This window comes from Emericellopsis atlantica, assembly GCF_019669845.1.
Source record: "Emericellopsis atlantica unplaced genomic scaffold F5Z01scaffold_9, whole genome shotgun sequence".
NCBI classification, from domain to species: Eukaryota; Fungi; Ascomycota; class Sordariomycetes; order Hypocreales; family Bionectriaceae; genus Emericellopsis; species Emericellopsis atlantica.
The window spans coordinates 549,499-573,019 of NW_025764711.1; the positions used below are offsets into that span (position 1 = coordinate 549,499).

Consider the following 23,521-nt stretch of genomic DNA (forward strand, 5'->3'; position numbering starts at 1 on the left):
AAGACCTGAGTCGTAAGTTATAGACTATGAATGGGTATCAAGAATTAGTTTGTGAGCTCAACAGCAGGCCTGTCCATATGGCCCCCCTGCAAAGCAAAGAAGAGCGTGAACGCGCCGTCAAGGTATTTTGTAAGCCCCTAGCATCCATGTGCCTCCTCCCGGTTTCGCTGCCTTCATTGTCGCATTTCAAAAGTTGTGATTGTATTTCCGCGATGCACCTTTCCCGCTGTCTGAATGGGTGCTCTGCGCCAGCGTCGACGAGACGGAGATGGCAACCTCCTTCTTGATGCCCCCGCCAGAAGCATGCTCGCCGTCGTAGTCCATCCCCTGGCCGTCCGTGCGCAGTGCGTGCGTGCTCCCATCGGCGTCCCGGTTGACGCTCACCAGCGTCGTACACCTGCCGCGGCCGGTGTTGTCGTTGGTGTTGGCGAGCATGATGCTGCCCGCACTGGGTCCTTCGCGGCGCTTGCCCGACTGCGAGGAGAGGAGGGAGCCGAGGAAGGGCTTGAGCCTGGTCTGGAGCCAGCCCCAGATCATGGGGAGATTGGAGGTTGCGACCGCCACAAAGGATTCTCGGACGGCCCACGAGGAGCCTTGCTTTGGGCCGTTGATGGGGTCCTGCGCACACACAAGTTTGTCAGACATGACGGGTGTTGTCGTGACGTTTGATCATAGCAGGTACATACCTTTAGAATGAGGACGCCACGGAGAAGGCCGGCCGTCATGACGAAGATTGCGCCCGAGAAGACGACGCACAGGCTCAGCTTCTTGATTGTGGGTAGCCGAGCGCTCCACAGCATGGGGATGGGGATGAGGATGAGATAGACATCCGTCAAGACGTTTAGGATGACGGTCAGGAGGACGTATACTTTCGAGATGGCAGGTTGGCATAGATCTGGACGGTGTTAGTCCTCGTGCCCACCAAAAGGGCGTAATAATTCCACGTACTGCCGGGATTCGGGTGGATCTGCCAGAAGTGGTGGAAGGGTTGGCAGCTGAGTAGGAGGGACAAGATCAAAGCGAGATACGAGGCGCCGATGAGGACATATCCAGAGATGATCCGGTTGCGGTATCCGTTGACGGATTCCTTAAAAGTGTGTTAGTAGTGGCTTCCCCCTGTATTCTTGGCTTTTCTTACCGTCAACCTGGAATAGAAGGTACAGAGAGAGGCCTTGACGAACCAGATGACTGACACGTAGACACACCAGCCTGCCACTTGGACCTTGGAACCGCCAACTCTGCACGTCTGTCAGCACGGCTGCTCGAGTCTGCAACCACAGAATAGGAGATCATACCTCCAAGCATATTCTTCGCTGTCCGGGGACAAGGCTGCCCTCTCGGCATCGGTCAGGCCACTGTTGGTCAGACCATTGTACCTGGCAACAACATCGTGCGCCAGTGCCGTCTCGGCAATGTAAGGGACCAGCGCCCCCAGCATAAAGTAGTCATCGGCGGCGAGGTTCCGGATGCCGACCTGTCTCAGCCGTATGAGAGTTCGAATGAGGACAATGGCGATGGACAGACCAAGCAGTGTGAAGCCCTCAACCTCGGAGGAAGCCATGTTGACAAGTGCGCGTATGTACTACGTATCTCGAGCAGCCAAGACGACAGGAAGCATTGTGGAAACAGGTCCAGGATCTCGGGTGCATCCCTTGTTCTTTATGCATTGTCCAACATGCAAGTCCTGCGAGGCTCCGCGTGGGGGAAGAGCCTCCTGAAGCCAACACTGGACTGTCTGTTACATCCCACGAGTCAGTCGCCCTACCGGACTGTCGCCGACGTAGGGGAAGTTGTTTGCCACGAGACGACGTGTGGATCGTTATAGGACTGGCAGTTGCACAAGCCATACAAGGCGAGTCGAGGCTGCAGAGATCGGCACGGGACGGGTCCATGTGGTACTGCGTACATGTACCGTCCTAATTACATGCGGCTCAGGGGTTTTCCTTTCGGCCGCACGAGCGGCACGGTTGCCGGGACCTGGTCCCTGGTAAGCCATGCAGTCTGTCAGCAAAAGCTTTGAGTCCTCTCGACAGTCTGATTGTCTACTGCGGCATCGCCCTGGTCCCTGTACATACAAGATCTCACTGGAGATGCCGCTTCAACCATATGCTGACCATTGTTGCCTCATGGGAGTCCAGCAATTTTTGCGGTATGCGACCTGTGAACTTGACGGCATGTCAAAGCCGGTGCTGGACCCTGGACCACAGTGTACATACGTACGCGCACGAAGCCAGGCGGCGATGGTGACATGTCCAAGACCGCTAGCGACCTCTCATCCAGCGCTGTCCATGTAGCTAGAGGCAACCAGGAAATCTCCTCGCTAGCGTCCTGCCGAGTTGAAGATAAGGTGTCTCGGTGCCGTTTGGATGGATAAATGGGATCCGGGGCGAGCCCTCGTGAGGGTGTCCAGCATCTACTTACATACCGTACCTTAAAATTAATCCCGACTCTCTGCGTCTAACGGGCTGAGGCGCTCTAAGGCTAGCCTCTCCTGGCTGACACTTCAGGGCAACAACATCCCACCACGCATCGGGTATTACTTTATCAGGCCCCTTCGACATGAGACGGCCCGGCCTGTTGACGCCGTCGCTAACAGTGGCATGCGGTGGCGGTAGTTGGATGTGCACCATCACTGAGCTGCGCGACCACGTACGTCCTCGTCCTCGTACTTGTACACTGACCACTCCATCGACACCTAGGCGGCTCGGAGACCCTGCTCCCAGGGCACAGACGGCTGTCTTCAGAGATTGATCGTCGAAGATCATTCGGGGACGATGGATCGATGCATGCCATGCTCCACACAACCTATCAAGAGTTGATTCGATGACAGTTTAGTCCCCGGCAGGTCATCATGCTTGACACGAATCGTTAGCGCAACGGCAAGTAGAGTAACATGTGCCAATTGTTGCTCACATCTTTCCGTGTCGCCGAGACGAGCAGCTTGACGAATCTAGCCGTCAAGTTGGTCTTTGCAAGGACAAGATATGGAGTGGTGCACCACAACGGAAATAACCAGTGTCTTTTAGTGTCTTCAGGATCCACGCCGCTTGTCTAGTGATGCTGATCACTGATGGGGCCGAGAGAAATGCCCGCCGCTCGGGTCATTCTTCTTTAAGCTCAGCTGAGCGCCGCCAAGACCTTGAAGCTCAAGTACTGTTTGCAATTATGTAACTCGCCTGCTAGAGAGGGAGATCTGCATCAGCCACTGTGGTGGGCTAGTCCTTGCTAGGCAGACGGACGGCACGCGGCCGTGGTAGTTTGCTTCGCCGGGATGGCGGGTGCAAGTGGTGGTTGTCGACAAGAATGGCGGTCCTAATCTCCTGCTGAGAATCTCAGACGGTGAAATGATGGGGTAATTACGGATACAAGGTTGAGGCTTTGCGGCTCAACACTCCTAGAGTCGGATGACTGTTGCCGTCTTTGAAATGGGCTAAGCGGCAAGCCAGTGTCGATGCCCCAGGGGGGACATTTCTTTGATAATTCCAGTACGTATCACCACATGCGGGACTTTCCCAACGTTAACACCGACACGCTTTATAGCCTCATTAAACCAGCCATCCTAGCCTTTAAGGTAATCAGTCCGCAGTTGACGGCTGTACGTATACGGAGGGTAATTTAGCGTCAGCGACTTGATGATCACAGACATGAGCCCTCCAAGGTGAAGGCACCGGGTAGGCTGGCTGTCGCTCCCCCACAGTTCCGGTCCCTCCTTCCCTTGGATCGGGTCACGCGCTCCGCTCGGGGTTTGTTGACGCGCGCCCATCATCATCATTATCGCCAGAACTGTAACCAGATCTCGTCCCTACATACACTACCCACTACTACTATTACTCAAGTTACACTTGTATGAGCTGCAAAACCTGTACTATGGGTTGAGGCACCTGCACGAGCCTTTTTTCACGCCCGGTCTTCCCTTCTGCCCGCACGCCCGTCACTCCGTCACTCCTTCCCCACCGCTGGCTGGCTTGCTTGCTTGCCTGCTAATTACCAGGTAGTTGCGCCGCCGACCGACGACGTGCTGCAATCTGCCCTCCGCGGACCCTGCCTGCATCGCGAACGGCATCTCCACCACAGCCCGGTAAGTTTCGACGAATGACAAGTTTCTCCAGTGCGACTCGTTGCTGTTTGTCTTTTTCTCGGTCTCGACCGGGATTCGTCCGTCTGTGTACTATCTGTCTTTGTTGTTGTATTCTCTCTCGCTAGCTGCTGCTTGGAACTCGTGCCATTTTGCTTTGGCCTCATCACCAAGCCCCAGCTCGCGCGCGCACGCATGCGCTGCGCGCGGGTTGTAGCAAATCCTACGTGCGACCACCCATGGCTGACAGGACCGAAGACGAACGCACCGGCGATGCAACAGACAGTGCCAGCGCACTGAGTAGCCACGCGGGCACACCGATTGTCGAAAAGGACTATCGAAGAGGCCTCACCCCGAACAAGCGACGCCGCCGAAACCTATCCGACCGAGAGGTGTCCAACCTACGAGAAGACCGCGCAGACCTCGGAATGGGTTCTAGGGAACGGAAAACCCGGGGGCTGGGCCGCAATGGCGGCGGCAACGGCAATGGCGACCGCGGCGAGGAGGCGCACATCTGGGACGGCATCAAGAAGCAGCTCGGCGGTTTCGTCAAAAATGTCAACGCCGAGTCGGATGGCCTGAGCAGACTGGTGGACATGGACAAGCAAGCTGGCGCCATGGAAGCGGACAAGGTCCCCGGGCACATGCTCAAGGAGATGGATCAGCTGTGCCGCTCCGGCGTCAAGCAAAGCGACCAGAACCTGGCACAGGTCAATGGCCTCATAGAGTCACTCAACATTCTCAAGGGCCTCGTGGATGCCAATAAGAAGGACGAGGCGGGCCCAAGCAAGCGAGCCTCCACACGGGACTCAACAGCGGCTGCCTCGCTATACGATTTCGACGGGCCGGGCGAGTCGCCGGTACCCAGCCCCGTTGCGCCAGGGCCCTCTCGAGGCAAAGCAGGCGAGCGCGCGAGCACGCGCGACCGAGATCGCGACCGGGACCGGGAGCGTGAGCGCGACAAGGAACGCGACAGCATAGGGCCCAAGTCGGGTAGCGTTGAGCCCGCCGGCGCTGGTGGTGTGTCGACGCCAATGTCGAGCAGTGCTGGCATCGCTCGCTCCAAGGTCGTCTTCGCAAAAGGGGATTCCGTGGCGTTCAAGCCCAAGTTCATCGCGGGGGAGGGTACCCCAGACTGGATATTGGGCGAGGTTGCCCAAGTCGTCGGCGAGGGCAAGAGCCGCCGTTACAAGGTGCTGGACATTGAGCCGGAAGACCAGAGCAAGGCCAAGGAGTACAAGACGAGTGCCAGTAGCATGATCCCCATCACCCCCGAAGACCAGGCCAAGTCGCTTGCTGACTGGGAGCCGAAGACGACCGTCCTGGCCCTATATCCTCACACCACCACGTTCTATAAAGCCGAGGTCCATAGTATGGATGGAGAAGGAAACGTCAAGTTGCAATTCGAGGGAGAGAACGACTCGTCGACACTCCAGCAAGTAGAACGCCGGTTCGTTTTGGAATACAGAGCGTGACATTGAAGTCACCGTGGGCAATCGATTGGCCTGTCTATTATGGCCTTGGGCATTGCTCCAAATGTGTCAGGAAAGGGTAATGGAAAAGTTTACAGCGTTTCTTGTACAGTTAATCAGCTAGGCTACTAATTGCTGCGGTCACCAGCAAGCGTTTGCGGATTCTAATACCTTACACTTTGATCAAAGCTCATCCACCATGCGCGCCCAACGTGATCAGTCATCTCCATACCAGGACCCTCGTTCTCCACGACTCTGAATATGATCAGAATCTGAAATGTGACGATGATCGCCAGTTCGCGGCTTGTTAGTTCATGTGACCAGTAATCAATGCATGTACATAAGGTAGAGGATCCTTTTCTCCTTATCTGCCTGTGGCTGACTCGTGGCTCGTGCGTCCATGCCCCGGCAGTGAACCTGCAGGAACAACGACATGGACTTCAGCTCCGAACAGACTACCCTAGACCAAGGTGCCGCGACCTAGCGCGAGTGTGACACCCCTGGAAATTAGGCCTGGCCCAACATCCATCTTTAATCATGCTTGCCCATCCCTGATTTGCCCCCGTCACTTTGTTGCGTTGTTGTGTTTATCCATCCGTTCACCAGCCGACTGACCCTTCGCCGCTCTCTTGGGCTTGCCTCGAACGACAGATTGACTGATTCCAGAGTCCTGAAAAGGTATGCGTGCGCATCTTGCCCCAGTTGACGCGCCCATCGCGTCAGCGCCGCCTCGTGACGTTGGGCCACCAGCACCAAGACTCCCTCCCCCACACGTCTGTCCCTGAACCCCAGATAAGACTATTGGGATGTGGCTCTTGAAACGGCTGAACTGACGTCTTATCCTACTAGCCAGACATTGACGCTCCTTACTCGCCTACGCACCCCCTAAGGCCTGTTCTCGCGATACACCCATCCTCCTCTCCTCCACCTCCGTCTCCTACCCAAGTCGCAGACCGACGAACGCCCGAGCCGGCGTGCCAACCCACCCGTCACCATGGGCGGCCAACTCTCCAAGATGATGGGCAAGATCTTCGGGTCCAAGGAAATGCGCCTCCTCATGCTCGGCCTCGACGCCGCCGGCAAGACGACAATCCTCTACAAGCTCAAGCTCGGCCAGGACGTGACCACGATCCCCACCGTCGGCTTCAACGTCGAGACCGTCACCTACAAGAACGTCAAGTTCAACGTCTGGGATGTCGGCGGCCAGGACAAGATCCGTCCCCTCTGGAGGCACTACTTTAGCGGCACACAGGGCTTGATCTTTGTCATCGACTCGTGCGACCGCGCGCGCATGGACGAGGCGAGGCAGGAGCTGCACCGCATCATCAACGACAGGGAGATGAAGGATAGCCTGCTGCTCGTCTTTGCAAACAAGCAGGATCTGCCTGACGGTGCGTGCTTTACTTTGCCCCTTGTGTTACTCCCCTGACGCACATGCACACCATGCTGACACTCGTAGCCATGAAACCCCAAGAAGTCACCGACGCGCTGCAGCTTTCCAAACTCAAGGACAAGATCTGGTTCGTCGTGCCCAGCTGCGCCACCACCGGCGAGGGTCTCCTCGACGGCCTGCAGTGGCTCTCCGCCAACGTCAAGGCGCCGCCCGCCCCGGTTAAGAAGTAGAGCAAGTAGCGGTAGACCGAACGACTGAACGAACAAGATACCCCCGATCGCGGAATCGCCTCCCCGCCCCGACGCGTAACAACGCTTGCCACGCGTTGCGGTACGGAGACTCCTGGAGTGGAACCCTGTGCACGTAGACTGGCAGCGAGCGAGCGAGTCCATTTCCAAGGTATAGCGTGGTCAAAGTGCAAGGACGACGTGGAGGGTGCTGGAGGCTGCGACACGGCCCTACCTTGAGGCAGCGCAGGCTTCCACGGACAGGTACGGGATTGTGTGCATTCTGGCGACGGACGGTGCATTTTGACATATATATCTCGTTTTACGTTGCTTTGCGTTGCTCTTTATATCATCATAATAATAATTGGACTCTTAGCGTCAACACCACTCCAGACCGTAGGTCTGCTTGCCTGTGCTGTGGCTACTACTCACGCACTCACTCATGCGGCGGCACGTCCAGACGTGGCAGCAGGGACAATGGCAATCTGCTCGCTGATGAAGATAGTGTAACCCTTCTATGCAATATGTACAAGAAATTCTCGGTCGCTGCGACAGTCTCAAAGTCGCTTGTAGTCGCTCCACAGAATGATGGGCTCCTGCCGTTTGCTTAATGCCAGAGGGGTCTAACCTCCGCGTGTGTTTGACACAGTGTATGATGTTACATGAAGGAGCTGTAGCCCTTCGCATGGTGGGCCTGGCAAATCGTTTGGGGGTGATATATCCAGACGCGCCGCTGTGAAGTAAATCAACCCATGCCGACGGAGTTTCTTACAGACGGCATGTATTTGCGTTGAAGTTGGCGCTCGCTGTTGATCTGTGTCATCGATTTCGGGTATTTCATCGCCCCGGGGCCCACAAGGATACATACGTCCTTGGTTATGTCGGTCTCGGCATCCGTGTCGGCTTGGAACTGTAGTCCGAACCTGGAATAAGCGGGAGCGAGTTCGGTGTTATGCGCCAACAGGCTTGACAGCTCTCGAGAACGCGGTGCCCTGTTTCGGATAAAGATGCCTCTACCCCTTTATCCGCTTGGGCGGCCGCAACAGATCGTCACCCAGCGCGCTTCGCTTTGTTCCGGGAAGACTGCTGGTCCTGATGTCGTTGTCGTCTTGGCTCACGCGCCGGTGGGGATACTCGACCTTGAGACCCTCAAAAGCAGTTGCAAGTACCTTGTCGCCTGTGGAGAAGAAGGGATGTTGCAATGCCTGCTCGGCGGTGAGGCGCTTCACTGGGTCGTATTCAAGGAGGCCGGCCAGTAGCTTGTAGCCTTCCGCGCCCAGTGACGACAGGGGCGATGGAGGGCTGCCAGCGTTGCTCGGCATCGACGAAGATGTGGACGCTGAGCCGTGATTGATGGTGTTGTAGTACCATTTCTCTAGTTGCGATGTGTTGGGATACGCTCTGGCAGAGGAGTGGTGGTTGTGATGGTGATGGTGATCCACTGGCGGCCTCACAGAGCTCAGGTGTGCGTAGTCAGGCATCGAAGTGATGAGGGGCCACCTCTCCTTTGTAGGCATGCCCATGACCTCGACAATCTTCTGCATCTGGTTTCGCTGGAACGGAACCGTCTTCTTGCTGTCCATCTTCGCCTCCTCGCCTTTAAAAATGGGGCGCAGTGACAGCAGCTCAGCAAAGATACACCCAATGGCCCACAGATCTATCGCAGGCGTGTAATGGTACGATCCCAGAATAAGCTCCGGTGCACGGTACCAAATTGTCACAACGACCTTGTCGCCGCCGAAAAGAGATGCAAGCGGCTTGTCAAAACGGCGTGCCAGTCCTACATCGCCAATCTTGACACGACCCTCTGATGTGACCATGATGTTGGCCGGCTTCAAGTCGCGGTGCAATACCCAAGATGTGTGCAGGTAATGACACCCGTTGAGCAGCTGGAAGAGAAGACTCTTGACGACAGTCGCGGGTATCGGTCGTCGAGGCCCTGGTGGCTGCGTCGTGTGATGATGAATAATTTGCAGCAGATCATGCTCGGCGTACTCAAAGACCATGAAGATACACTTGTCCTCCAGCAGCGTTTCCACCAGCCTGATGACGTTCTCATGCCGAAGTTCTGCGCATATGCTCATCTCACGGATAGCGGATTGTGAGATGCCCGTATAGCTAATCTGCTCGCCCTCCTTGTCCGGCTTGAACTTCTTGATAGCGACCTGCAGGCCAGGCGGCCGGTGGACCTCGGCATCTTTGCTACCCTGCTCCTGCGCAGGTTGACTCCGGGCTGTGGCCTTGTAGACGCGTCCATACGTGCCGCTGCTGATGAAGCCAACGATGCGGTAGCGCTCGGTCACCCGAGTCTTGGGTTCATATCGTTGCGAGGCCCTGTCGAGAGGATCTGGGATGCGATGGTGAGCACTGGGGGTTGACGATGATGAAAAAGGATAGAATGGGCCACTAGGGCGGAAGCGAAGGCTCATGATCTCTCATGCGGCATTGGGCAGCAGATGACGAGAGTGAAGCGAGTCACGATAGTGATGAGGTCAAATGGTGACCCTAGACATCAGGAATATGGTTGACCCTCTTCCGAGCGTCGGAGAATTGGGGATGAGTTCGGGCGAAGGAAATGAGACAAACGGACGGATATAACAACGCAGAGACTTACCGTCCAATGCCGCCGCTGGAGCATTTCGCCTCAATGGCTGACTCCGGCCCAATGTTGATTGACCGCCACCGTTCGCGGACCCTGGAGCCGACGCGCCCGATGGTGGATTGGTCACGCTCATCCGGATGATGAGGGCGTTGGACGACTCATGGACGCACGGGGATCGGTGGATCTCCCAGGACACAATGAGCTCCCGCGGCAATCAATGCACGCCCGCGGGCCACATCGACAAGTGATCCCACCAAGGAGGATGCCCCTCTGTTCATGCCCCCAAGCTGCGAGATTCTTCCGCTTGTTCTCGTCGGGTCGCTGTCCGAGGATCCGCCTGAGTTGCGCGCTTTGACCGCGTCAAGCTGTCGCGTCTGCACTCTGCTGCTGCAGTCGTTGATTAGGTAGCCCCAGTGTTGAATGTGGGGTAACGTAACCGCACATACCCGTGGTTGATGCTATTACTAGGTAATGAGGCTGGGTGCAAATCCACGAAGATGAGGACGGATGCGAGTAGGTCTGGCCGCAGATAGCGACTTTGAAGAGTGCGGGAATGAAAATCGTGGAAGAGCGCGAAAGGCTGATAGAACATGGCGTTTTCGAAACAGGAACCGCAGGCCGCCAATTACACGAGTTGCGCCTTCCTGAATGGTGAGGCAGGCGCCGACGCGGCTGGGGGTCTCCACCTTCAAGGACCGTGACATGGACTCGGACACTACGGAGGACGGCGTTAAAAGTTTTTAGTCGCGCTAATTCTGCATGTCGATATAAATAGCTAGTTTTAGTATAAATTTACTAGCGCCGTTCCCCGCCCCTCGATATATTTATTTCTACCCGCTAATTTAATAACCTTCTAAACGTACCTCGGGATATATTTAATCTACCGCTATATTTACTCTTATAGGAGGTCTTTCTAAGCCTTTTCCTACCTTATAATAGCTTCCTTTCGTATATATAGCGTACCCTTCTTCGTAATATATCTCTTTATCTACGGCTAGGTAAGCTCGATTATATTAAGGTCCGGCGAGTTACCGGGCTAAGGAAAGTAGCGCGCGCTTTCTTAATCGAAGACTTATTATTAAAGAGAGTATAAGTATACCGGAGCCTTATCCTCTTAAATTAATATACTTAGCCGGCCGGTAGCCTTATATTCTTTCGCGAAAGGAATTAACTTCGGCGTTAAGATAATCTTCTAATAACGCTATTAGTCGATACTACCTTTACCGCCTCTCGTAAGCTTCCCGGTTTTTTTAATTTATCGCTATTATAGTACGCGGCCGGGGGCTTTACCCTCGCGAAGCTTTATATAATTCACGCTAACCTCTAACTCTTATATCTTCCTTACCTCTAGCTTAAGTACTTTATTTAAAGCCTTAAGTTCTTTCTCGGAGGCTTATTTCTCTTAAGTAATCTCTAGGTATTAATAATAGTAAGGACCTTTCTTATCGTAAGAAAAGCAGCCCTAGAATATAAACTTAGAAGACCCTTTCTATCGCTTACGGATATAGTTCTTATTAACTTTCTCTTTAAGCGTTCGCTAGATCTAATAACCGCCGCGGCGATATAATAATATTATAAAAGTCTTATCGGACTAAATTACCTTTTTCTAATTATTAAGGCTCTAATCCTTCCTTTCGAGGTATTATTTAAGCTATTCTTTCTTTATTTTTTATATTAGATTAGGCTTCCTCGTAAGCTTAGTCTTCCGGAAGCTAGCCCTACGGAGTATTCGCTAGATTATTATAGCCGATATCTCGATACCGAAGTAACTAAGATCGCTAGTAATATTAGCGTAGCTTTTCTTTCTTCTATATCGATCGCGGCGTATAAGCTTTAAGACCTTTTCTTTAGTAGCGGTTTACTTAGAAAGACGGCTAGAACGAGGGTTATCGGTAAGGAGGGCGTCTATAAGGACGATCGGCCGGACGGTAGGGTCGAAGCCTCGCGCTATAGCGCGGGTAAATATCGTGTTAATTATACTCTTACTAACGCCTATAAGGGCTATTACCTCGATAGTAGTCTTATTCGAGGCCTTAAGGCTTATAATTATAGCCCTTATTATAATATCGGTATGCGGTATCTTCACGGTCGGCTTTAAAAGAAAAAATAGTTATATTTTATTAATTATAATAACGTTCGATAGTAAGGGGAAAGTCGGCCTAGTAGATTTATACTTAATATAGTATAAAAATTCTATAGGTCTAGCTAATCCCTAATCTTCTAGCGTCTTAGCGACTAAAAACTTTTAACGCCGTCCTCCGTATGAAGCGGCATGCCGGCCGCCTAAACAAGCGATATTCGTACGAGTGTCGTTCGCACGAATGCCGGTCGCACGAATCCCATTTATACGACCAAGGACCCACTATTTCACACCAATTACTTTGGATTATCTATAAAACACCATGATCCGGATCATCACGCTCATCTCATAAGCCTCATGATCCACGGGTATTATTTGCTTCACACAATAATCCCCTTAGTATATAGGAAGCCTAGCTTCACCATAGTCAGTCTCTACCCAGCTCCTCAGCTATTAATACAATTGTCTACGCAAGATCTACTATCTCGCACATAGACTATGACCCGACCGCTTAAGTCAACGACATCCTAGTGTACTCAGTTTATAAACCGACCTCAGATCTACCTACCCTATAGCTAGTCTAACCCGAACGTCACAGGTATACGGTATCTTCACAGTCGGCTTCAAAAGAAAAAATAATTATATTTTATTAATCATAATAACGTTCGATAGTAAGGGGAAAGTCGGCCTAGTAGATTTACACTTAATGTGGTGCAAAAATTCCATGGGTCTAGCTAATCCCTAATCTTCTAGCGTCTTAGCGACCAAAAACTTTTAACGCCGTCCTCCGTACAAGTTAGTGACTTTGATAATCTACATTGGCTGAACGTGAGACAGTGGTGCTCTTGCCTGTGCTTGAAGATGTATTGTTTCTTTTCCCTGGTGAAATACGTGGACAAGGACAACTATAGACTCGCTCTCCCTCGCTCTAACAAACAACTCTCTATCGTGGCCCCAGCTTCTCGAGCACACGCGGACCTTGCTCGTCCCACTCAGCCTTGGTCACCCACATGCTCTCGTTATTCGCCATGATGTTGGCAAGCACGGCACCTCCCAGGAACACCATGTGCCTTCTCCGCGGGGGATCCTCGATCCTGACCTTGAACTTCGACAACCGCTCAGGGTTACCCTGTAGCGCCCTTGTGAGCCACAGCTGCTTCAGCTCCTTCTCGAGTCGTGACGGCAGACCGGGGTACATGCTGCTGCCTCCGGACAAGACAATGGCCTTGAAAAGAGACGATCGAATATCGACATCGGCGGACTGGATCGTGTTGAAGAGGAACTCGCCCAGGCCCGGTGACTCGCTGTCTACCAGGTGGGGCTGGAACAGACACTCGGGTGCCTCGAAACGCTCGCTTCCTACACGAATGACACGGCCGTCAGGGAGCGTGTAGTTCTCCACCAAAACGGTGGTGTCCTCGCTGAGGTGCTTGTCCAGCTCCAGGTCGTAGGAGACGTAGCACAGCTTCTCCTTGATTTGTCGAACCGTCTCGAAATCGGCGGTGCGGTTCAGGGCATAGCCGCGGCGGAGGAGCAGCTTGATGAGGTTGCGGGTGACATCGCGGCCAGCCACGTCGAGACGCTTCGTGAGGTGGTTGAGAACGACGGATTCGTAGACAGGGACAATGTGCGTGACGCCATCGCCCGAGTCGACGACGACACCGGAGCTCAGGCCCTGCGCATACAGAGCAAGGACAGCCTGGATCGCGACGTACACACCGCCGAAGCCATAGCGGTCAAACATGACCTCGCACATCTGCTCCCTGTTTTTCAGCGGGTTCATGGGCGGCTCTGTCAGCAGGATCTTCTGTCCCTGCGTGTCGACCTTGAGTTTCTCATTGAAGGTGAAGTCCCAGAGGTGCTGCATGTCGTCCCATCGCTTCACTATACCGTTCTCCATCGGGTAGGTGATCTGGAGCATGGTGCGCGCCGCGGCCGCCTCGTCACCGCACATAATGTCCTTGATGACTACATTGCTGTCCGTCTTCTCTTCGCTTCGTAGAATGGGTCGACCGACGATGGAGGGGAACTGGTGCTCGGGGAAGTTTTGGCCCGCGTATCCGACCTTGAGGAAACCGGTACCGCCGTCGAGGACTGGGTGTTGTCAGCTCATGCAGCTCCAAGAGCTTGGGTGCGACAGTGTCCACGTACCAATGGGTGAAGTAGCCATTGCTGCGGATATGATCACGGTGCGTGAATCCTAGATCAACTGGGGCACCTCGATAGTTGTTCGCGATCGGGTCAAGGTCCTTTGCCGCAGGTGGTGGTGCGTGGCCGGATGACGCTCGGGGATGGCTGGAGGTCCAGCCAAATGGTGGGGTCGCCTTGTCGTCAGAGGCACTGCCTCAGCGGGAAGCTGCGTCACGTGAGACCCCGCGTAAAGACATGGCGTATGATCGCGATGATGAGCAGCAACAATCAAATGGTCAAAGATTCTCATTGTATTTGAAAATTCCTAGATTTGAACTATTGTTCAGCGGCGAGTAACTCGAAGCTGGCCGCCGTTATGACGAAAATCCTTGTCCTGAATCCAAACTCTACAGAGTCCATGACAGATGGCATGGTCTCAGCCATCAAGTCCGCCGGCTTGGACAAAGTAGGCCAAGTCGATCTTGTGTGCTTGGAACGTCATGCTGAGTACATATTTAGGTGGTAGACATTGACCAGTACACCGCTCCATCATCGGCTCCTGTCAGTATCAACAACGATCAAGATATTCAAGCCAGTGAAGCATCGGTGATAGAGGACATGCGCAACAAGCTCGGGAATGGGACTCTAGGCGCCTCCAGCTACGACGCGATTCTTGTGGCGTGCTATAGCGTGCACAGTCTGGTGGATTCACTGGCTGATCTGTTACCAACAAACGCGATCACTGGCATCTTTGAGGCCAGCGTATCCACCGCACAGCTGCTTCTGCGGCCTCATAGCGACCAGAAATGGGGCATCGTGACTACAGGCAAGTTCTGGGAGGATCATCTGACGCATGGCGTCAAGTCCTTTCTCGGTCAAGATGCTGCCAGTGACAACCAGCGCTTCGCTGGTGTCTTCTCGACAGGCCTCAACGCGTCCGACTTCCACCACGTTCCTCAAGAGGAGGTCACTGCGCGGCTCAAAAGCGCGACCACAAAGCTCTTGCAAACAGGGGATGTGCGATGTGTGGTCATGGGTTGCGGTGGCATGGCGGGCCTGGAACGTGTGATACGCGACACGGCAACTGAGGTGTATGGTGAAGAAAGGGCAAGGAGGATCTTTGTCGTGGATGGCGTCAAGGCGGGAGTCTTGCAGCTCGAGCAGACTGTGCAGAGCAAACGTATATTTGGGTAGCTTAGCAACCTTATCTTCTGGTAACTCAAGCGTTACGATGTTCCCGGCCCCAGACCTCATTCGCACTGCGCTTGCCTTTGGTCTCTGGGACCCTCCAGAAAATGAATACTGCGGACAAAGCTGCTAGTCCCGCGAAAATAAAGTACACATGGCCATCCCCATGGGTCGCTTTCTTGAGCTGGGTGTTGATGATTGGGAAGAGGAGTGTGACCACGAATGTCGCGATCCAGTTGGAAGCCAAGCACCAGCTCTGTGTAGCACCAACCGCCTCTGTATCCACGAGCTCGGCTGCCAAAATGAAGGGGACTGGGCCTAGTCCAACTGCAAAGAATGCCACGAAGAACAACACAGACACAGCCGAAAGCCACTTGATGTGGTAGATGATGGAGACAGCCAGGACAAGCGAACTGCTGCCTTGTCCGATAGTGGAGATCAGTAGACAAGTTTTGCGGCCAATGCGATCTGGTAGGGGCGAGCACGCCACAGTGGTCACCAGGTTCGCTGCCGATATGATGACCGTGAGAAGTGCGGCGTGGATCGGAAGCAGGCCTTTGAGTAGCGATACCGAATACATAATGATCGAGTTGATGCCACAAAACTGCTGGGCTGCCATGATGCCGACCACAGCGATGATGGCGGGCCGAGAACGATGATCCTTGGCCACGTCGAGGAATCCAAGGTGCGCAGGCGAGCTCGAGAGGGCCGAAACCCGGCTGTCGTTGTCTGTCGTCGCAAGGAGCCGGTCCTGCTCGTCCGGAGCACTATTGTCGACATTCCATTCCCGAGTCTCCAAGCTGATGTCCGCACCCTTACCGCGGATCTTCTTGAGCACCACATGAGCCCGCGCTCCGTTTCCATTCAAGGCGAGCCAGGCCGGCGTCTCTGGCATAAAAAAGCAGCCTAACCCTTGCGCGAGGCCCAGCGCTCCGCCAACAACGAGGATGATTTTCCACCATCCGTCCGAGCTCAGAAAGTATCCCAGGCTCTGAGCGATGAGGATACCAATATTGATAGATACTTGCGTCATGACGCCAAAGAAGCCGCGCTGCGCTGGAGGTGCGACTTCACTAATGTATAGGGGGACAACAACGGTCGCGGCACCTGCTCCAATGCCGGATATGACACGTCCAATGCAGAGGACCCAGACAGCCGGCGCCAGCGCCTCGATGGCCGAGCCGATGGCGTAAACTCCAGCAGTCAATATCAGTGTTGGCCGCCGACCTCGACGCGAAGACAGAGGCCCTGAATAGAGTGCCCCGATCAAGCCTCCGAGGGTAAAGATGGAGGTGACGACACCAAAAACCGCCTTTGACATGGGTATGCAGTTGGCAGGGTCATTGGGCTTGTCAGGATCCCCAAAGATCGATTTCCTTCTGCAAGTCATGACATCTTCGGGAGCATTCAGCTCAGCCTGTGTAGAGTTAGCATGCGCTCATGGTGTTGCAGGTTGAGGGCTTGGATGGTACGCACCAAGTGAAAGCCGTATTGAAGTGTGCCCACTGTCGCGGTGGCGATGAGGAACAGCAGATAAGGCGTGATGCCTTCGGTGGCTTTTCCGAAGCCGGCCATTGCGGCTGTATGCGTTGCGCTGTCGACACACACTATTGACAATCGTGTGAAGATGAAGATTGAAGATGGTGATGATGAGACGTCTGTGGAGATGGTTGTGGGGGATGGACGATAAACTGGAGGTCGGAGATCGCTGGTCAAGGCCCAGGTGCAGCGACTGCCGCCCACCCACTGTTTACACCGGACCCTTTTTGCCCATCGCAGTCGCCTCGAGTCGGGTCATGTGCTCCTCCCTCGCGGCTCTGTGAGACGTGACAGACAGAAAAATTACCTGGTATTTTCTGACAAAGAGAAGTACGAATTTGGCACGTGGCCCATCATGTTCTTTCGTGCACTTCTCCGTGCAGCTGACCTCTTGTCCACCACTGTTGCTGCCTGTGGCTGGCCGCTGGACCATGGGCCCAAACGCAGCGTGGGCATTATGGTTATCATGTGCACATTTTCCATAATCGCGTGGGAACTTCGGATCGCAGTGTTGTGTTTTCGGCAGCAGTACGGATACGCGACCATTTCTGGTCTGACCGGTCATCAATGCGACCTGTCTTGCACAGGACAAGCGGAAGACGTGCGGCAATCAGGGGAAGGATGGGTCACGCAGGGTAAGTAAAACCGAGAGGGCGAACTATCACGGCGCGCGACTCGTGCCTCGTAAATTACGACAAAGTTCTTCAATTACTGCATTCCCACACCATCTTAGCTGGACCGACTGCCGATGACTGAACGGCGCGTGTCCGCTAATTGGACAGTGACTAAACCTCGCGATCTTTTGCTTCCGCAAGCTTTGCGTCCTCCTCCCCAGGTCCTTCCTGAATCGACGACTCATCCGCAGGCGTCCCGCCCAGAACGTTGTGCTCTGGACGTTCTGGCACGAGCAGCACCGCAAACGTCGTCGCTGGCACTGTGATGCCAAACATGGCGAACGCGATGACGAGGTTCACCATGGGCGCGACCTTGGCTGCACCGATGCCAAAGGCCAGACAGGAGCCGACGGACTCAAAGGAGCGGACAATCCCCACAGCCAGGGTCAGGGTCTCGAGGTCGTCGAAGAAGGCGCCGATGATCCAGTAGACGAACACGTAGTGCGACTCGTTCATGAAGCGCATGATCACCATGCTCGCGAATCCGCGTCCAAAGCCGGGCAGATCCCAGTCGAGGGTGACCGCCGGGGTAGAGTTGGCATACTTATACTCGTTGGTCACCTGCCACGCGAAGACGGACGCCATGATGACTGAAAAGAGCCCCCAGGTGATCTTGGCGAGTTGAGGCCGGCTCCAGATTTTGAGATCGTAGAACCAGCCCCAGAAGATGTTTGCCGCGGTGGCCGCGATGCCTGAAGTCAGGGACGCCAGGGTACGAGCTCGAACCGAGAAGTACCTCGTCTGGTAGATGCCCAGGTACGTCGTGTTCCAGTTGAAGCCTATCAGGACGGGGATCAGGAGGTACATTTGCTTCCTCTTGAGAAGCTTCCACATCTTCGTCACTTCTCCCAGGATGGCCTTCTTCTTGGTCGGATCCTCGACCTTGCTCCCGTCGGGTCGGATCACCTTGGAAGGGGGCGAAATGAGGAAGGCTAGGGGTAGGCCGAGGCACTGCAGAGAAATGAGAATGAGATATGTCGTGTACGAAACCTTGCCCCGCTTGCCATCGTTGGCGTTGAGAGCGAGCTGGATTGAGGCCCCGATCAACTGGCCAAGTTCTCGCAGACCGAGCCAGATGCCGGCTTGACGTTGTCAGCACTTGGACTTGGGAACCTTCCAGAGATGGTGCACTTACTGAACTTGCCACGATCCTTCACAGATCCATAGCCCAGTGCGATGGCACCTTCAGATGCCCACAAAGCAGACGCGCCGAGACCACAGGTGGCGCCTCCGAGCAGGACGAACCATTCGACTCCGTACCGGTTGTTGACATACAAGGCTGCTGAATAAGGGGCATAGCCCAGAGTTCCGAGGATGAGGATGTTCTTAACGCCAAACTTGTTCGCCAGCAGCGCGAAGATGGCACAGCCAAAGGCCATAATACCAAAGGTCAACGAATTGGCGCCATTGACGAGGTACGGCTCTTGCTGGCCGCCTGCACCAGTACCTTGTGACGGTTAGCCTAATGAGACATCCGCAGACAGGATCCTGTTTCTTACTGTTGAGCGCATTCCAAATACCCGGCTGAGTGAACGAGATGAGTCCAGCGATAATGACATTGAACAAGGGGCTTCTGTACCACCTCGTGAATCGAGAAACAGGCTTTTGGACAGAAGGTGTCTCTTCGACAGCCAGCGCAGCGTCGTCGGCCATGGTTGCTGAATGCTGATACTTGTCGAAGCCCACGCAAGATATTTGGAACGTCAGCAAACGGGGACTCTTTCTATTTTGCCATTTTCACATTCTCTACTTCTTGTTCCTTGACATTATTTCTTCTCCGTAGATCGGCGTCCGAGAGGCATCACCGACAGCTTCAAGTGGATTTGGACGTGGAGCCCGGTTCGGTGCCACGGCGATGTCGTGATTGACACGGCGAATGTCACAAGGCAGGCATTTCTGCGCTCCGGCAAAATGGGCGGACACTAATTTAAAGTCTAACGCAGACCGCTGCGCCGCATATAGGGGTCTCTCGCGCCATCTTGTCTGCTGCTCCAACAAATGTCGGAATTTCCCCGACCACTTCGGCTTGCAGATGTAGGATCGAACGGGTGCCGAAGGGAATTACGACATTGAAGGCCCCATACAAGGCAAATACATTACTTGGCGAGACGAACCATGGAAGAAAACGAGACTTGGGGAATGAGGCAATATCCTCGTGCTGATGACCAAATTGGCCACCAGCCAACTGGCCAACTATCGTGGCGGAGAACAGTAGGCCAACAAACACCATTTGGTACTATCATCCTGGACGAATGTGGCGGCTGCATGTCTAGTAGACCAACAAGAGACTGGTCCGCTTGGAGGATCAAGAATCAGGACCGCGTCCTTGCCCCAACCCTCCACTGAAATAGCCGCCTCTCCCAGTACCGACTGCTCCAATGAGAGGTGCTGCGACGGAGTGAGGATTGTGTGATTGTCCACTTGGATCTCATGTCAATGCCGACAAGCGGTCAGCCGCACCGCAGTAGCATGAGTCAAGATCTCTAGACCCTGGGCCTGGGGCAACATCATGGATCCCTACTGGGCGATGACTGGTAGGGTTCTTAGATGTGGCAAATGCCCCTTGATCTGGTGACGAGATCGGGGTCGCTGCACTGCGTCCTGACTCCTGGTCATTAACACGACTCTGCCTACGTGACGAGGGCCATGGATGTGAACCACATTGCCGTTGCAAGACAATGCCAACGCTGCTAGTTCAGGCGAGCAGTTGCCTTCCTTTGCAATATGTCTCGGATCTGTGTACATCCTCGTTCGCGGGCAACATCCAAGTCTCCCTCCGCAATCTCATGACCAGCGTCAAGCAAGAATTTCACAATCTGAACATCCTCCTCATAGATGGCTCGCCTCAGGATTGACTCTCCCCCAGCATCCTTGACCGTGATGTCGGCGCCACACTCCTCGACAAGGAGTTTGACAAATTCAAAGGCACCGGACCGAACTGCACTTGGCAGGTAGAGCTCTTCCCTTCCATCCACGCCCAGATTGACATGCCCACCCTTGGCGAGGACCATTCGCACAAAATCTGGCCGCCCTGCCGCCATGGCATACGAGACTGCACAGTAAGAAACATTGTCCGTGGCGCGAGGGTCAGCACCGGCATCGAGCAGCAGCTTCACCACTCTTGCGTCCCCCAAGTGGCCCGCCTTGCACGCGTACATGAGAGGCGTCAAGCCGTCCGTGTCCTTGGCGTCCACGTCTGCCCCGGCTTCGATCAGCTTTTGTACTCTCGGCGCCTTGGTACCGCGCGAAGAAGCCTCGTGAAGGGGCTTCACCGCGCCGGGTGGATTCACATTTGCACCTCTGGCCATGAGTACATCAAACAAAGTCGCGTCGTCAAGAGTGCTCGCGTACCATAGCGCGGTCACGCCATCACTGTCAATCGTCTCCATGTCGGCACCGTAGCTGAGTAGGAGCTGGGAGGCTCCGCGCAGACCTTGAGACACGGCAAGCACGAACGCGGAGCTGGCCAGGCGACGACGAGCCTCGTCACTCTCGCAGTACGACAGGAACTTCTTCAGTGTGACCATGTCCCCTTTCTCGAGGACGAGGCGGAGAGGTGTTTGCGAGTCGGTGCCTTTGGAGGGATCGGCGCCAGCTTGGAAAAGGTACTCTACCAAGGGTTGTGCATCGCACATCACAGCCCAGTAGAGTGGCGTCTCTAGATTTGGAAGAGGCGTGTAATCAGGGGGAATGTTATAGTCCCCTACCAACATCCTGACGACGTCCAGATGACCCTGCATGGCAGCGTCAAAGAGCGGCCAGCCTGCGATTTCGATGGTGCTTGCATCTAGCGGAGAAACAACACGATCAAGAACAAGCCGGGCGCAATCGATCCGGTTTCTTCCAATAGCCCAACGAAGCGCCTCTCGGCAGCTGGGGTCGCTCGGTCCTCCTCTGGTTATCCAGTAGTCCAGGAAAATGCTTAGTACAGCGGTATAGTCGCCAGTGCCAGATGGCATCACGTCCCGGGAAGCAACCAAGGTTTTGTCGAACTGTGCCAAGTCCATAACGTCCTCACGGCCTCCCGCAGCAATAATTCTCCGTACGCATTCAGGGTGCCCATTTCGTGCCGCAATGAGAAGAGGCGCCAAGTCAAGGTAGCCTTTGCCCCCGGGTCTGCATGTACCCTCGCAGTGCCTGTTCACATCCGCGCCTCGACAAATAAGCAGATTGAGCAGAGCCACCTGGTTGAACTCGGCAGCAAGGCCCAAAGGCGAGCGAAATTTCCAACTGTCTTCTTGAGCGTTGATATCACTGCCGTTGTCGAGGGAGAGTGAGGCTGTGGACAACTGGCCCGTTCTGGCAGCCCAGTGCAGAGCCCTACTTCCTTGCGCGCCATCTAGGCGATACAGCACCCTGTTCGCAGCGGAGTACGACAAGCGACAGGTCTGCGCGAAGCTGTTGATAGATGCCAGCGATGGGGCAAGGCACCAGCTGATTTCCTCGAGGAGCTCGGAGGGAAGGGTGTTGAGCGACGACGCCATGGTCTTTACTAGGATCCAACAAAATGTATGAAAGGTTGAGATAGTTGAAATCAAGGTGGAGAAATGTCAAAGGTAAGGTATAGTTTGAGTACTTCATATGAGGCTGTGGTTGAGGTGCGCCCAAAAAGGTTGCCTAATGCGTACCGATTGCGGCTGCCTGCACGTGTATATCTTACCAGGTACCTTAGGCATCAAATGAGACTACCTCAATAGTCTCACCCGATGATCCTTGCAGCCTAAATCTGAATGATTATTTTGATTTTAGCATATTCTTTATATACACTCTAAATGCTAATTTGGGAGAGTGGTGGGAAAACAAAACTTCGAAACTAGATGATGTGAACTCCTTTGCGAGAAGCTATCTTGTGTCACCTCCGAGTCCGTCTAAGGTCGAGTGGGCCAGGGGTGAATTGGATATGTTAAGTTGTCCAGGCTGGTTCAGAACTCCAGATCCTCGGGGCCTGTTAAGTTGTCTTTATATGGCATAAGAATGACGACAGGCCGTAAAGGCGGTGGCGGTTACGTGGTTACGTGCGCTCCGTCAAAAGCGGCATGAGATCTATCAAAAGCGCTGGTATAACTGTCTAATGCAAGAATGAATCGATACTAGCGATTGCGCAGGCAACGTACAACTACCCTAGAGGTGTCGGTAGAGATGTTTCATTTGAGATCTGCCCGTGCAAAGGCTGTCGCCGCTGCTGCCATGCATTGTATTGCTTAGTCAACACGTGCAACTGCTTCCTCCCCAGCGACCACTGGCCGAAGTTCCTCAAACCTCCGTTTCCAAAATCCCCAACGTTCGAGATTCAAACCCCCATGTCCAGTATACAAGGGACCAGGTCCACGCGACTTCTTGTCACCTTCAGTGATATCTCGTCTTTCCACTAGGCACTTCCGCAGGAGGACTGGCCCAGAGTGAATCGCCCATTCGCTGGCGACGGAAAGCCTCAGATCAGTGGCCGCATTATTAGGGTTCAGGTCCTCCTCAAGAGCTTGCCTCATCTGCCAGATGACGAAGCTCTCCATTTCCACCAGACCTGCTCCAAAGAGTCGGGCATTGAATGAATTCAAGTTCAGCCACTCACTATAAGAATACTCATCCTCTACATCCTGTCCTTCCACAGTCTCGAGCGTTGGGTCTGCCATTGAAATTAGAAGTTTGTTGCCATGAGTAAATAGAGTCATGCTCGAACCTGACCAGTTGGTTCTCATGACTTGCGCCAGCCCAGGAAGATCACCCCACGGCGGTGTAGCGACCAGCACGCGAATGACCTTTATGATAAAGTCTTGTCCCTCATGGTCTCGATAAGGAATGTTTCTTGCGACGCTCAGAAACGCTTCCCAGGTGCTCCCGAACTGGGTTATCGGTTTCTCGGGGGACACGAGCTTTTGCAATTGCGAGGCGACGTCCCGAGCTTGTTCGTCGGCTGTTGCCTCAGAAAGCGACTGAAATGCAGATTGGAAGATGAGGATGACTTCCTCGTCGACTTCTAATGATAGGCCGTTGTCCAGGAGATGCTGCAAATTGAACTTGTTGTTAGCCATCGTGTGGATGTGGCTCGCTGGTAATAAGTAAATCGGCGTCACAAGTCCTGGCTTGCGATCGCCGAAAGTATAAGAAAGGTAGAGCGGAGGGATGCTAAATGATTGTTGAGCG

General features: G+C 54.2%; 10 protein-coding genes across 10 annotated transcripts; 3 read left to right on the top strand and 7 right to left on the bottom strand.

The window, feature by feature from the left end:
* Positions 1-40: 40 nt before the first annotated feature.
* On the bottom strand, positions 41-1,777 carry F5Z01DRAFT_554235 (uncharacterized protein). The gene is made up of 5 exons (XM_046260649.1): positions 1,296-1,777; positions 1,139-1,238; positions 949-1,087; positions 687-895; positions 41-618 (listed from the first exon to the last, which is right to left on the bottom strand). Exons 1-5 carry the CDS (start codon positions 1,559-1,561, stop codon positions 187-189), a joined length of 1,146 nt encoding a protein of 381 aa, XP_046119632.1. The 5' UTR covers positions 1,562-1,777; the 3' UTR covers positions 41-186.
* A 2,237-nt stretch (positions 1,778-4,014) lies between these two features.
* F5Z01DRAFT_554284 (SGF29 tudor-like domain-containing protein) lies at positions 4,015-5,631 on the top strand. Its single transcript, XM_046260650.1, has 2 exons — positions 4,015-4,078; positions 4,326-5,631. The coding sequence occupies exon 2, from the start codon at positions 4,504-4,506 to the stop codon at positions 5,548-5,550; it is 1,047 nt and encodes a 348-aa protein (XP_046119633.1). The 5' UTR covers positions 4,015-4,078; positions 4,326-4,503; the 3' UTR covers positions 5,551-5,631.
* Positions 5,632-6,541: 910 nt separating this feature from the next.
* Positions 6,542-7,170, top strand: F5Z01DRAFT_619976 (ADP-ribosylation factor 6; the record flags this gene model as incomplete). The annotated part of the gene is made up of 2 exons (XM_046261118.1): positions 6,542-6,938; positions 7,007-7,170. 2 exons carry the CDS (start codon positions 6,542-6,544, stop codon positions 7,168-7,170), a joined length of 561 nt encoding a protein of 186 aa, XP_046119634.1.
* Positions 7,171-8,017: 847 nt separating this feature from the next.
* On the bottom strand, positions 8,018-10,041 carry F5Z01DRAFT_554328 (kinase-like domain-containing protein). Its single transcript, XM_046260651.1, has 2 exons — positions 9,782-10,041; positions 8,018-9,514 (listed from the first exon to the last, which is right to left on the bottom strand). The coding sequence occupies exons 1-2, from the start codon at positions 9,900-9,902 to the stop codon at positions 8,181-8,183; spliced, it is 1,455 nt and encodes a 484-aa protein (XP_046119635.1). The 5' UTR covers positions 9,903-10,041; the 3' UTR covers positions 8,018-8,180.
* A 2,361-nt stretch (positions 10,042-12,402) lies between these two features.
* Positions 12,403-13,944, bottom strand: F5Z01DRAFT_699479 (actin-like protein 2; the record flags this gene model as incomplete). The annotated part of the gene is made up of 1 exon (XM_046266383.1): positions 12,403-13,944. A coding segment is annotated over one exon (1,152 nt), but the record flags the coding sequence as incomplete, so codon positions are not given.
* Positions 13,945-14,251: 307 nt separating this feature from the next.
* Positions 14,252-15,186, top strand: F5Z01DRAFT_554358 (Asp/Glu/hydantoin racemase). The gene is made up of 2 exons (XM_046260653.1): positions 14,252-14,445; positions 14,499-15,186. Exons 1-2 carry the CDS (start codon positions 14,356-14,358, stop codon positions 15,171-15,173), a joined length of 765 nt encoding a protein of 254 aa, XP_046119637.1. The 5' UTR covers positions 14,252-14,355; the 3' UTR covers positions 15,174-15,186.
* On the bottom strand, positions 15,186-16,829 carry F5Z01DRAFT_554350 (general substrate transporter). Its single transcript, XM_046260652.1, has 2 exons — positions 16,644-16,829; positions 15,186-16,584 (listed from the first exon to the last, which is right to left on the bottom strand). Exons 1-2 carry the CDS (start codon positions 16,740-16,742, stop codon positions 15,199-15,201), a joined length of 1,485 nt encoding a protein of 494 aa, XP_046119638.1. The 5' UTR covers positions 16,743-16,829; the 3' UTR covers positions 15,186-15,198.
* Positions 16,830-16,879: 50 nt separating this feature from the next.
* Positions 16,880-19,033, bottom strand: F5Z01DRAFT_680705 (major facilitator superfamily domain-containing protein; the record flags this gene model as incomplete). Its single annotated transcript, XM_046265618.1, has 4 exons — positions 16,880-17,023; positions 17,588-18,462; positions 18,516-18,827; positions 18,880-19,033. 4 exons carry the CDS (start codon positions 19,031-19,033, stop codon positions 16,880-16,882), a joined length of 1,485 nt encoding a protein of 494 aa, XP_046119639.1.
* Positions 19,034-19,840: 807 nt separating this feature from the next.
* Positions 19,841-22,107, bottom strand: F5Z01DRAFT_554387 (ankyrin repeat-containing domain protein). Its single transcript, XM_046260655.1, has one exon. It carries the CDS (start codon positions 21,862-21,864, stop codon positions 20,071-20,073), a length of 1,794 nt encoding a protein of 597 aa, XP_046119640.1. The 5' UTR covers positions 21,865-22,107; the 3' UTR covers positions 19,841-20,070.
* A 474-nt stretch (positions 22,108-22,581) lies between these two features.
* On the bottom strand, positions 22,582-23,409 carry F5Z01DRAFT_673018 (uncharacterized protein; the record flags this gene model as incomplete). Its single annotated transcript, XM_046264887.1, has 2 exons — positions 22,582-23,003; positions 23,058-23,409. The coding sequence occupies 2 exons, from the start codon at positions 23,407-23,409 to the stop codon at positions 22,582-22,584; spliced, it is 774 nt and encodes a 257-aa protein (XP_046119641.1).
* Positions 23,410-23,521: the final 112 nt, after the last annotated feature.

What these genes read in the sequence shown, in the direction of transcription:
- F5Z01DRAFT_554235 (XM_046260649.1), bottom strand. Translation starts at nt 1,561, where the DNA reads ATGGCTTCCTCCGAGGTTGAGGGCTTCACACTGCTTGGTCTGTCCATC. An exon ending in AGCGAAGAATATGCTTGGAG is followed by an intron (nt 1,239 to 1,295) that starts GTATGATCTCCT and finishes ACAGACGTGCAG; the next exon opens with AGTTGGCGGTTCCAAGGTCC. An exon ending in GATCCACCCGAATCCCGGCA is followed by an intron (nt 896 to 948) that starts GTACGTGGAATT and finishes AACACCGTCCAG; the next exon opens with ATCTATGCCAACCTGCCATC.
- F5Z01DRAFT_554284 (XM_046260650.1), top strand. Translation starts at nt 4,504, where the DNA reads ATGGGTTCTAGGGAACGGAAAACCCGGGGGCTGGGCCGCAATGGCGGC.
- F5Z01DRAFT_554328 (XM_046260651.1), bottom strand. Translation starts at nt 9,902, where the DNA reads ATGAGCGTGACCAATCCACCATCGGGCGCGTCGGCTCCAGGGTCCGCG. An exon ending in TCCAGCGGCGGCATTGGACG is followed by an intron (nt 9,515 to 9,781) that starts GTAAGTCTCTGC and finishes ATCGCATCCCAG; the next exon opens with ATCCTCTCGACAGGGCCTCG.
- F5Z01DRAFT_554358 (XM_046260653.1), top strand. Translation starts at nt 14,356, where the DNA reads ATGACGAAAATCCTTGTCCTGAATCCAAACTCTACAGAGTCCATGACA. An exon ending in AGTCCGCCGGCTTGGACAAA is followed by an intron (nt 14,446 to 14,498) that starts GTAGGCCAAGTC and finishes GTACATATTTAG; the next exon opens with GTGGTAGACATTGACCAGTA.
- F5Z01DRAFT_554350 (XM_046260652.1), bottom strand. Translation starts at nt 16,742, where the DNA reads ATGGCCGGCTTCGGAAAAGCCACCGAAGGCATCACGCCTTATCTGCTG. An exon ending in TTCAATACGGCTTTCACTTG is followed by an intron (nt 16,585 to 16,643) that starts GTGCGTACCATC and finishes AACTCTACACAG; the next exon opens with GCTGAGCTGAATGCTCCCGA.
- F5Z01DRAFT_554387 (XM_046260655.1), bottom strand. Translation starts at nt 21,864, where the DNA reads ATGGCGTCGTCGCTCAACACCCTTCCCTCCGAGCTCCTCGAGGAAATC.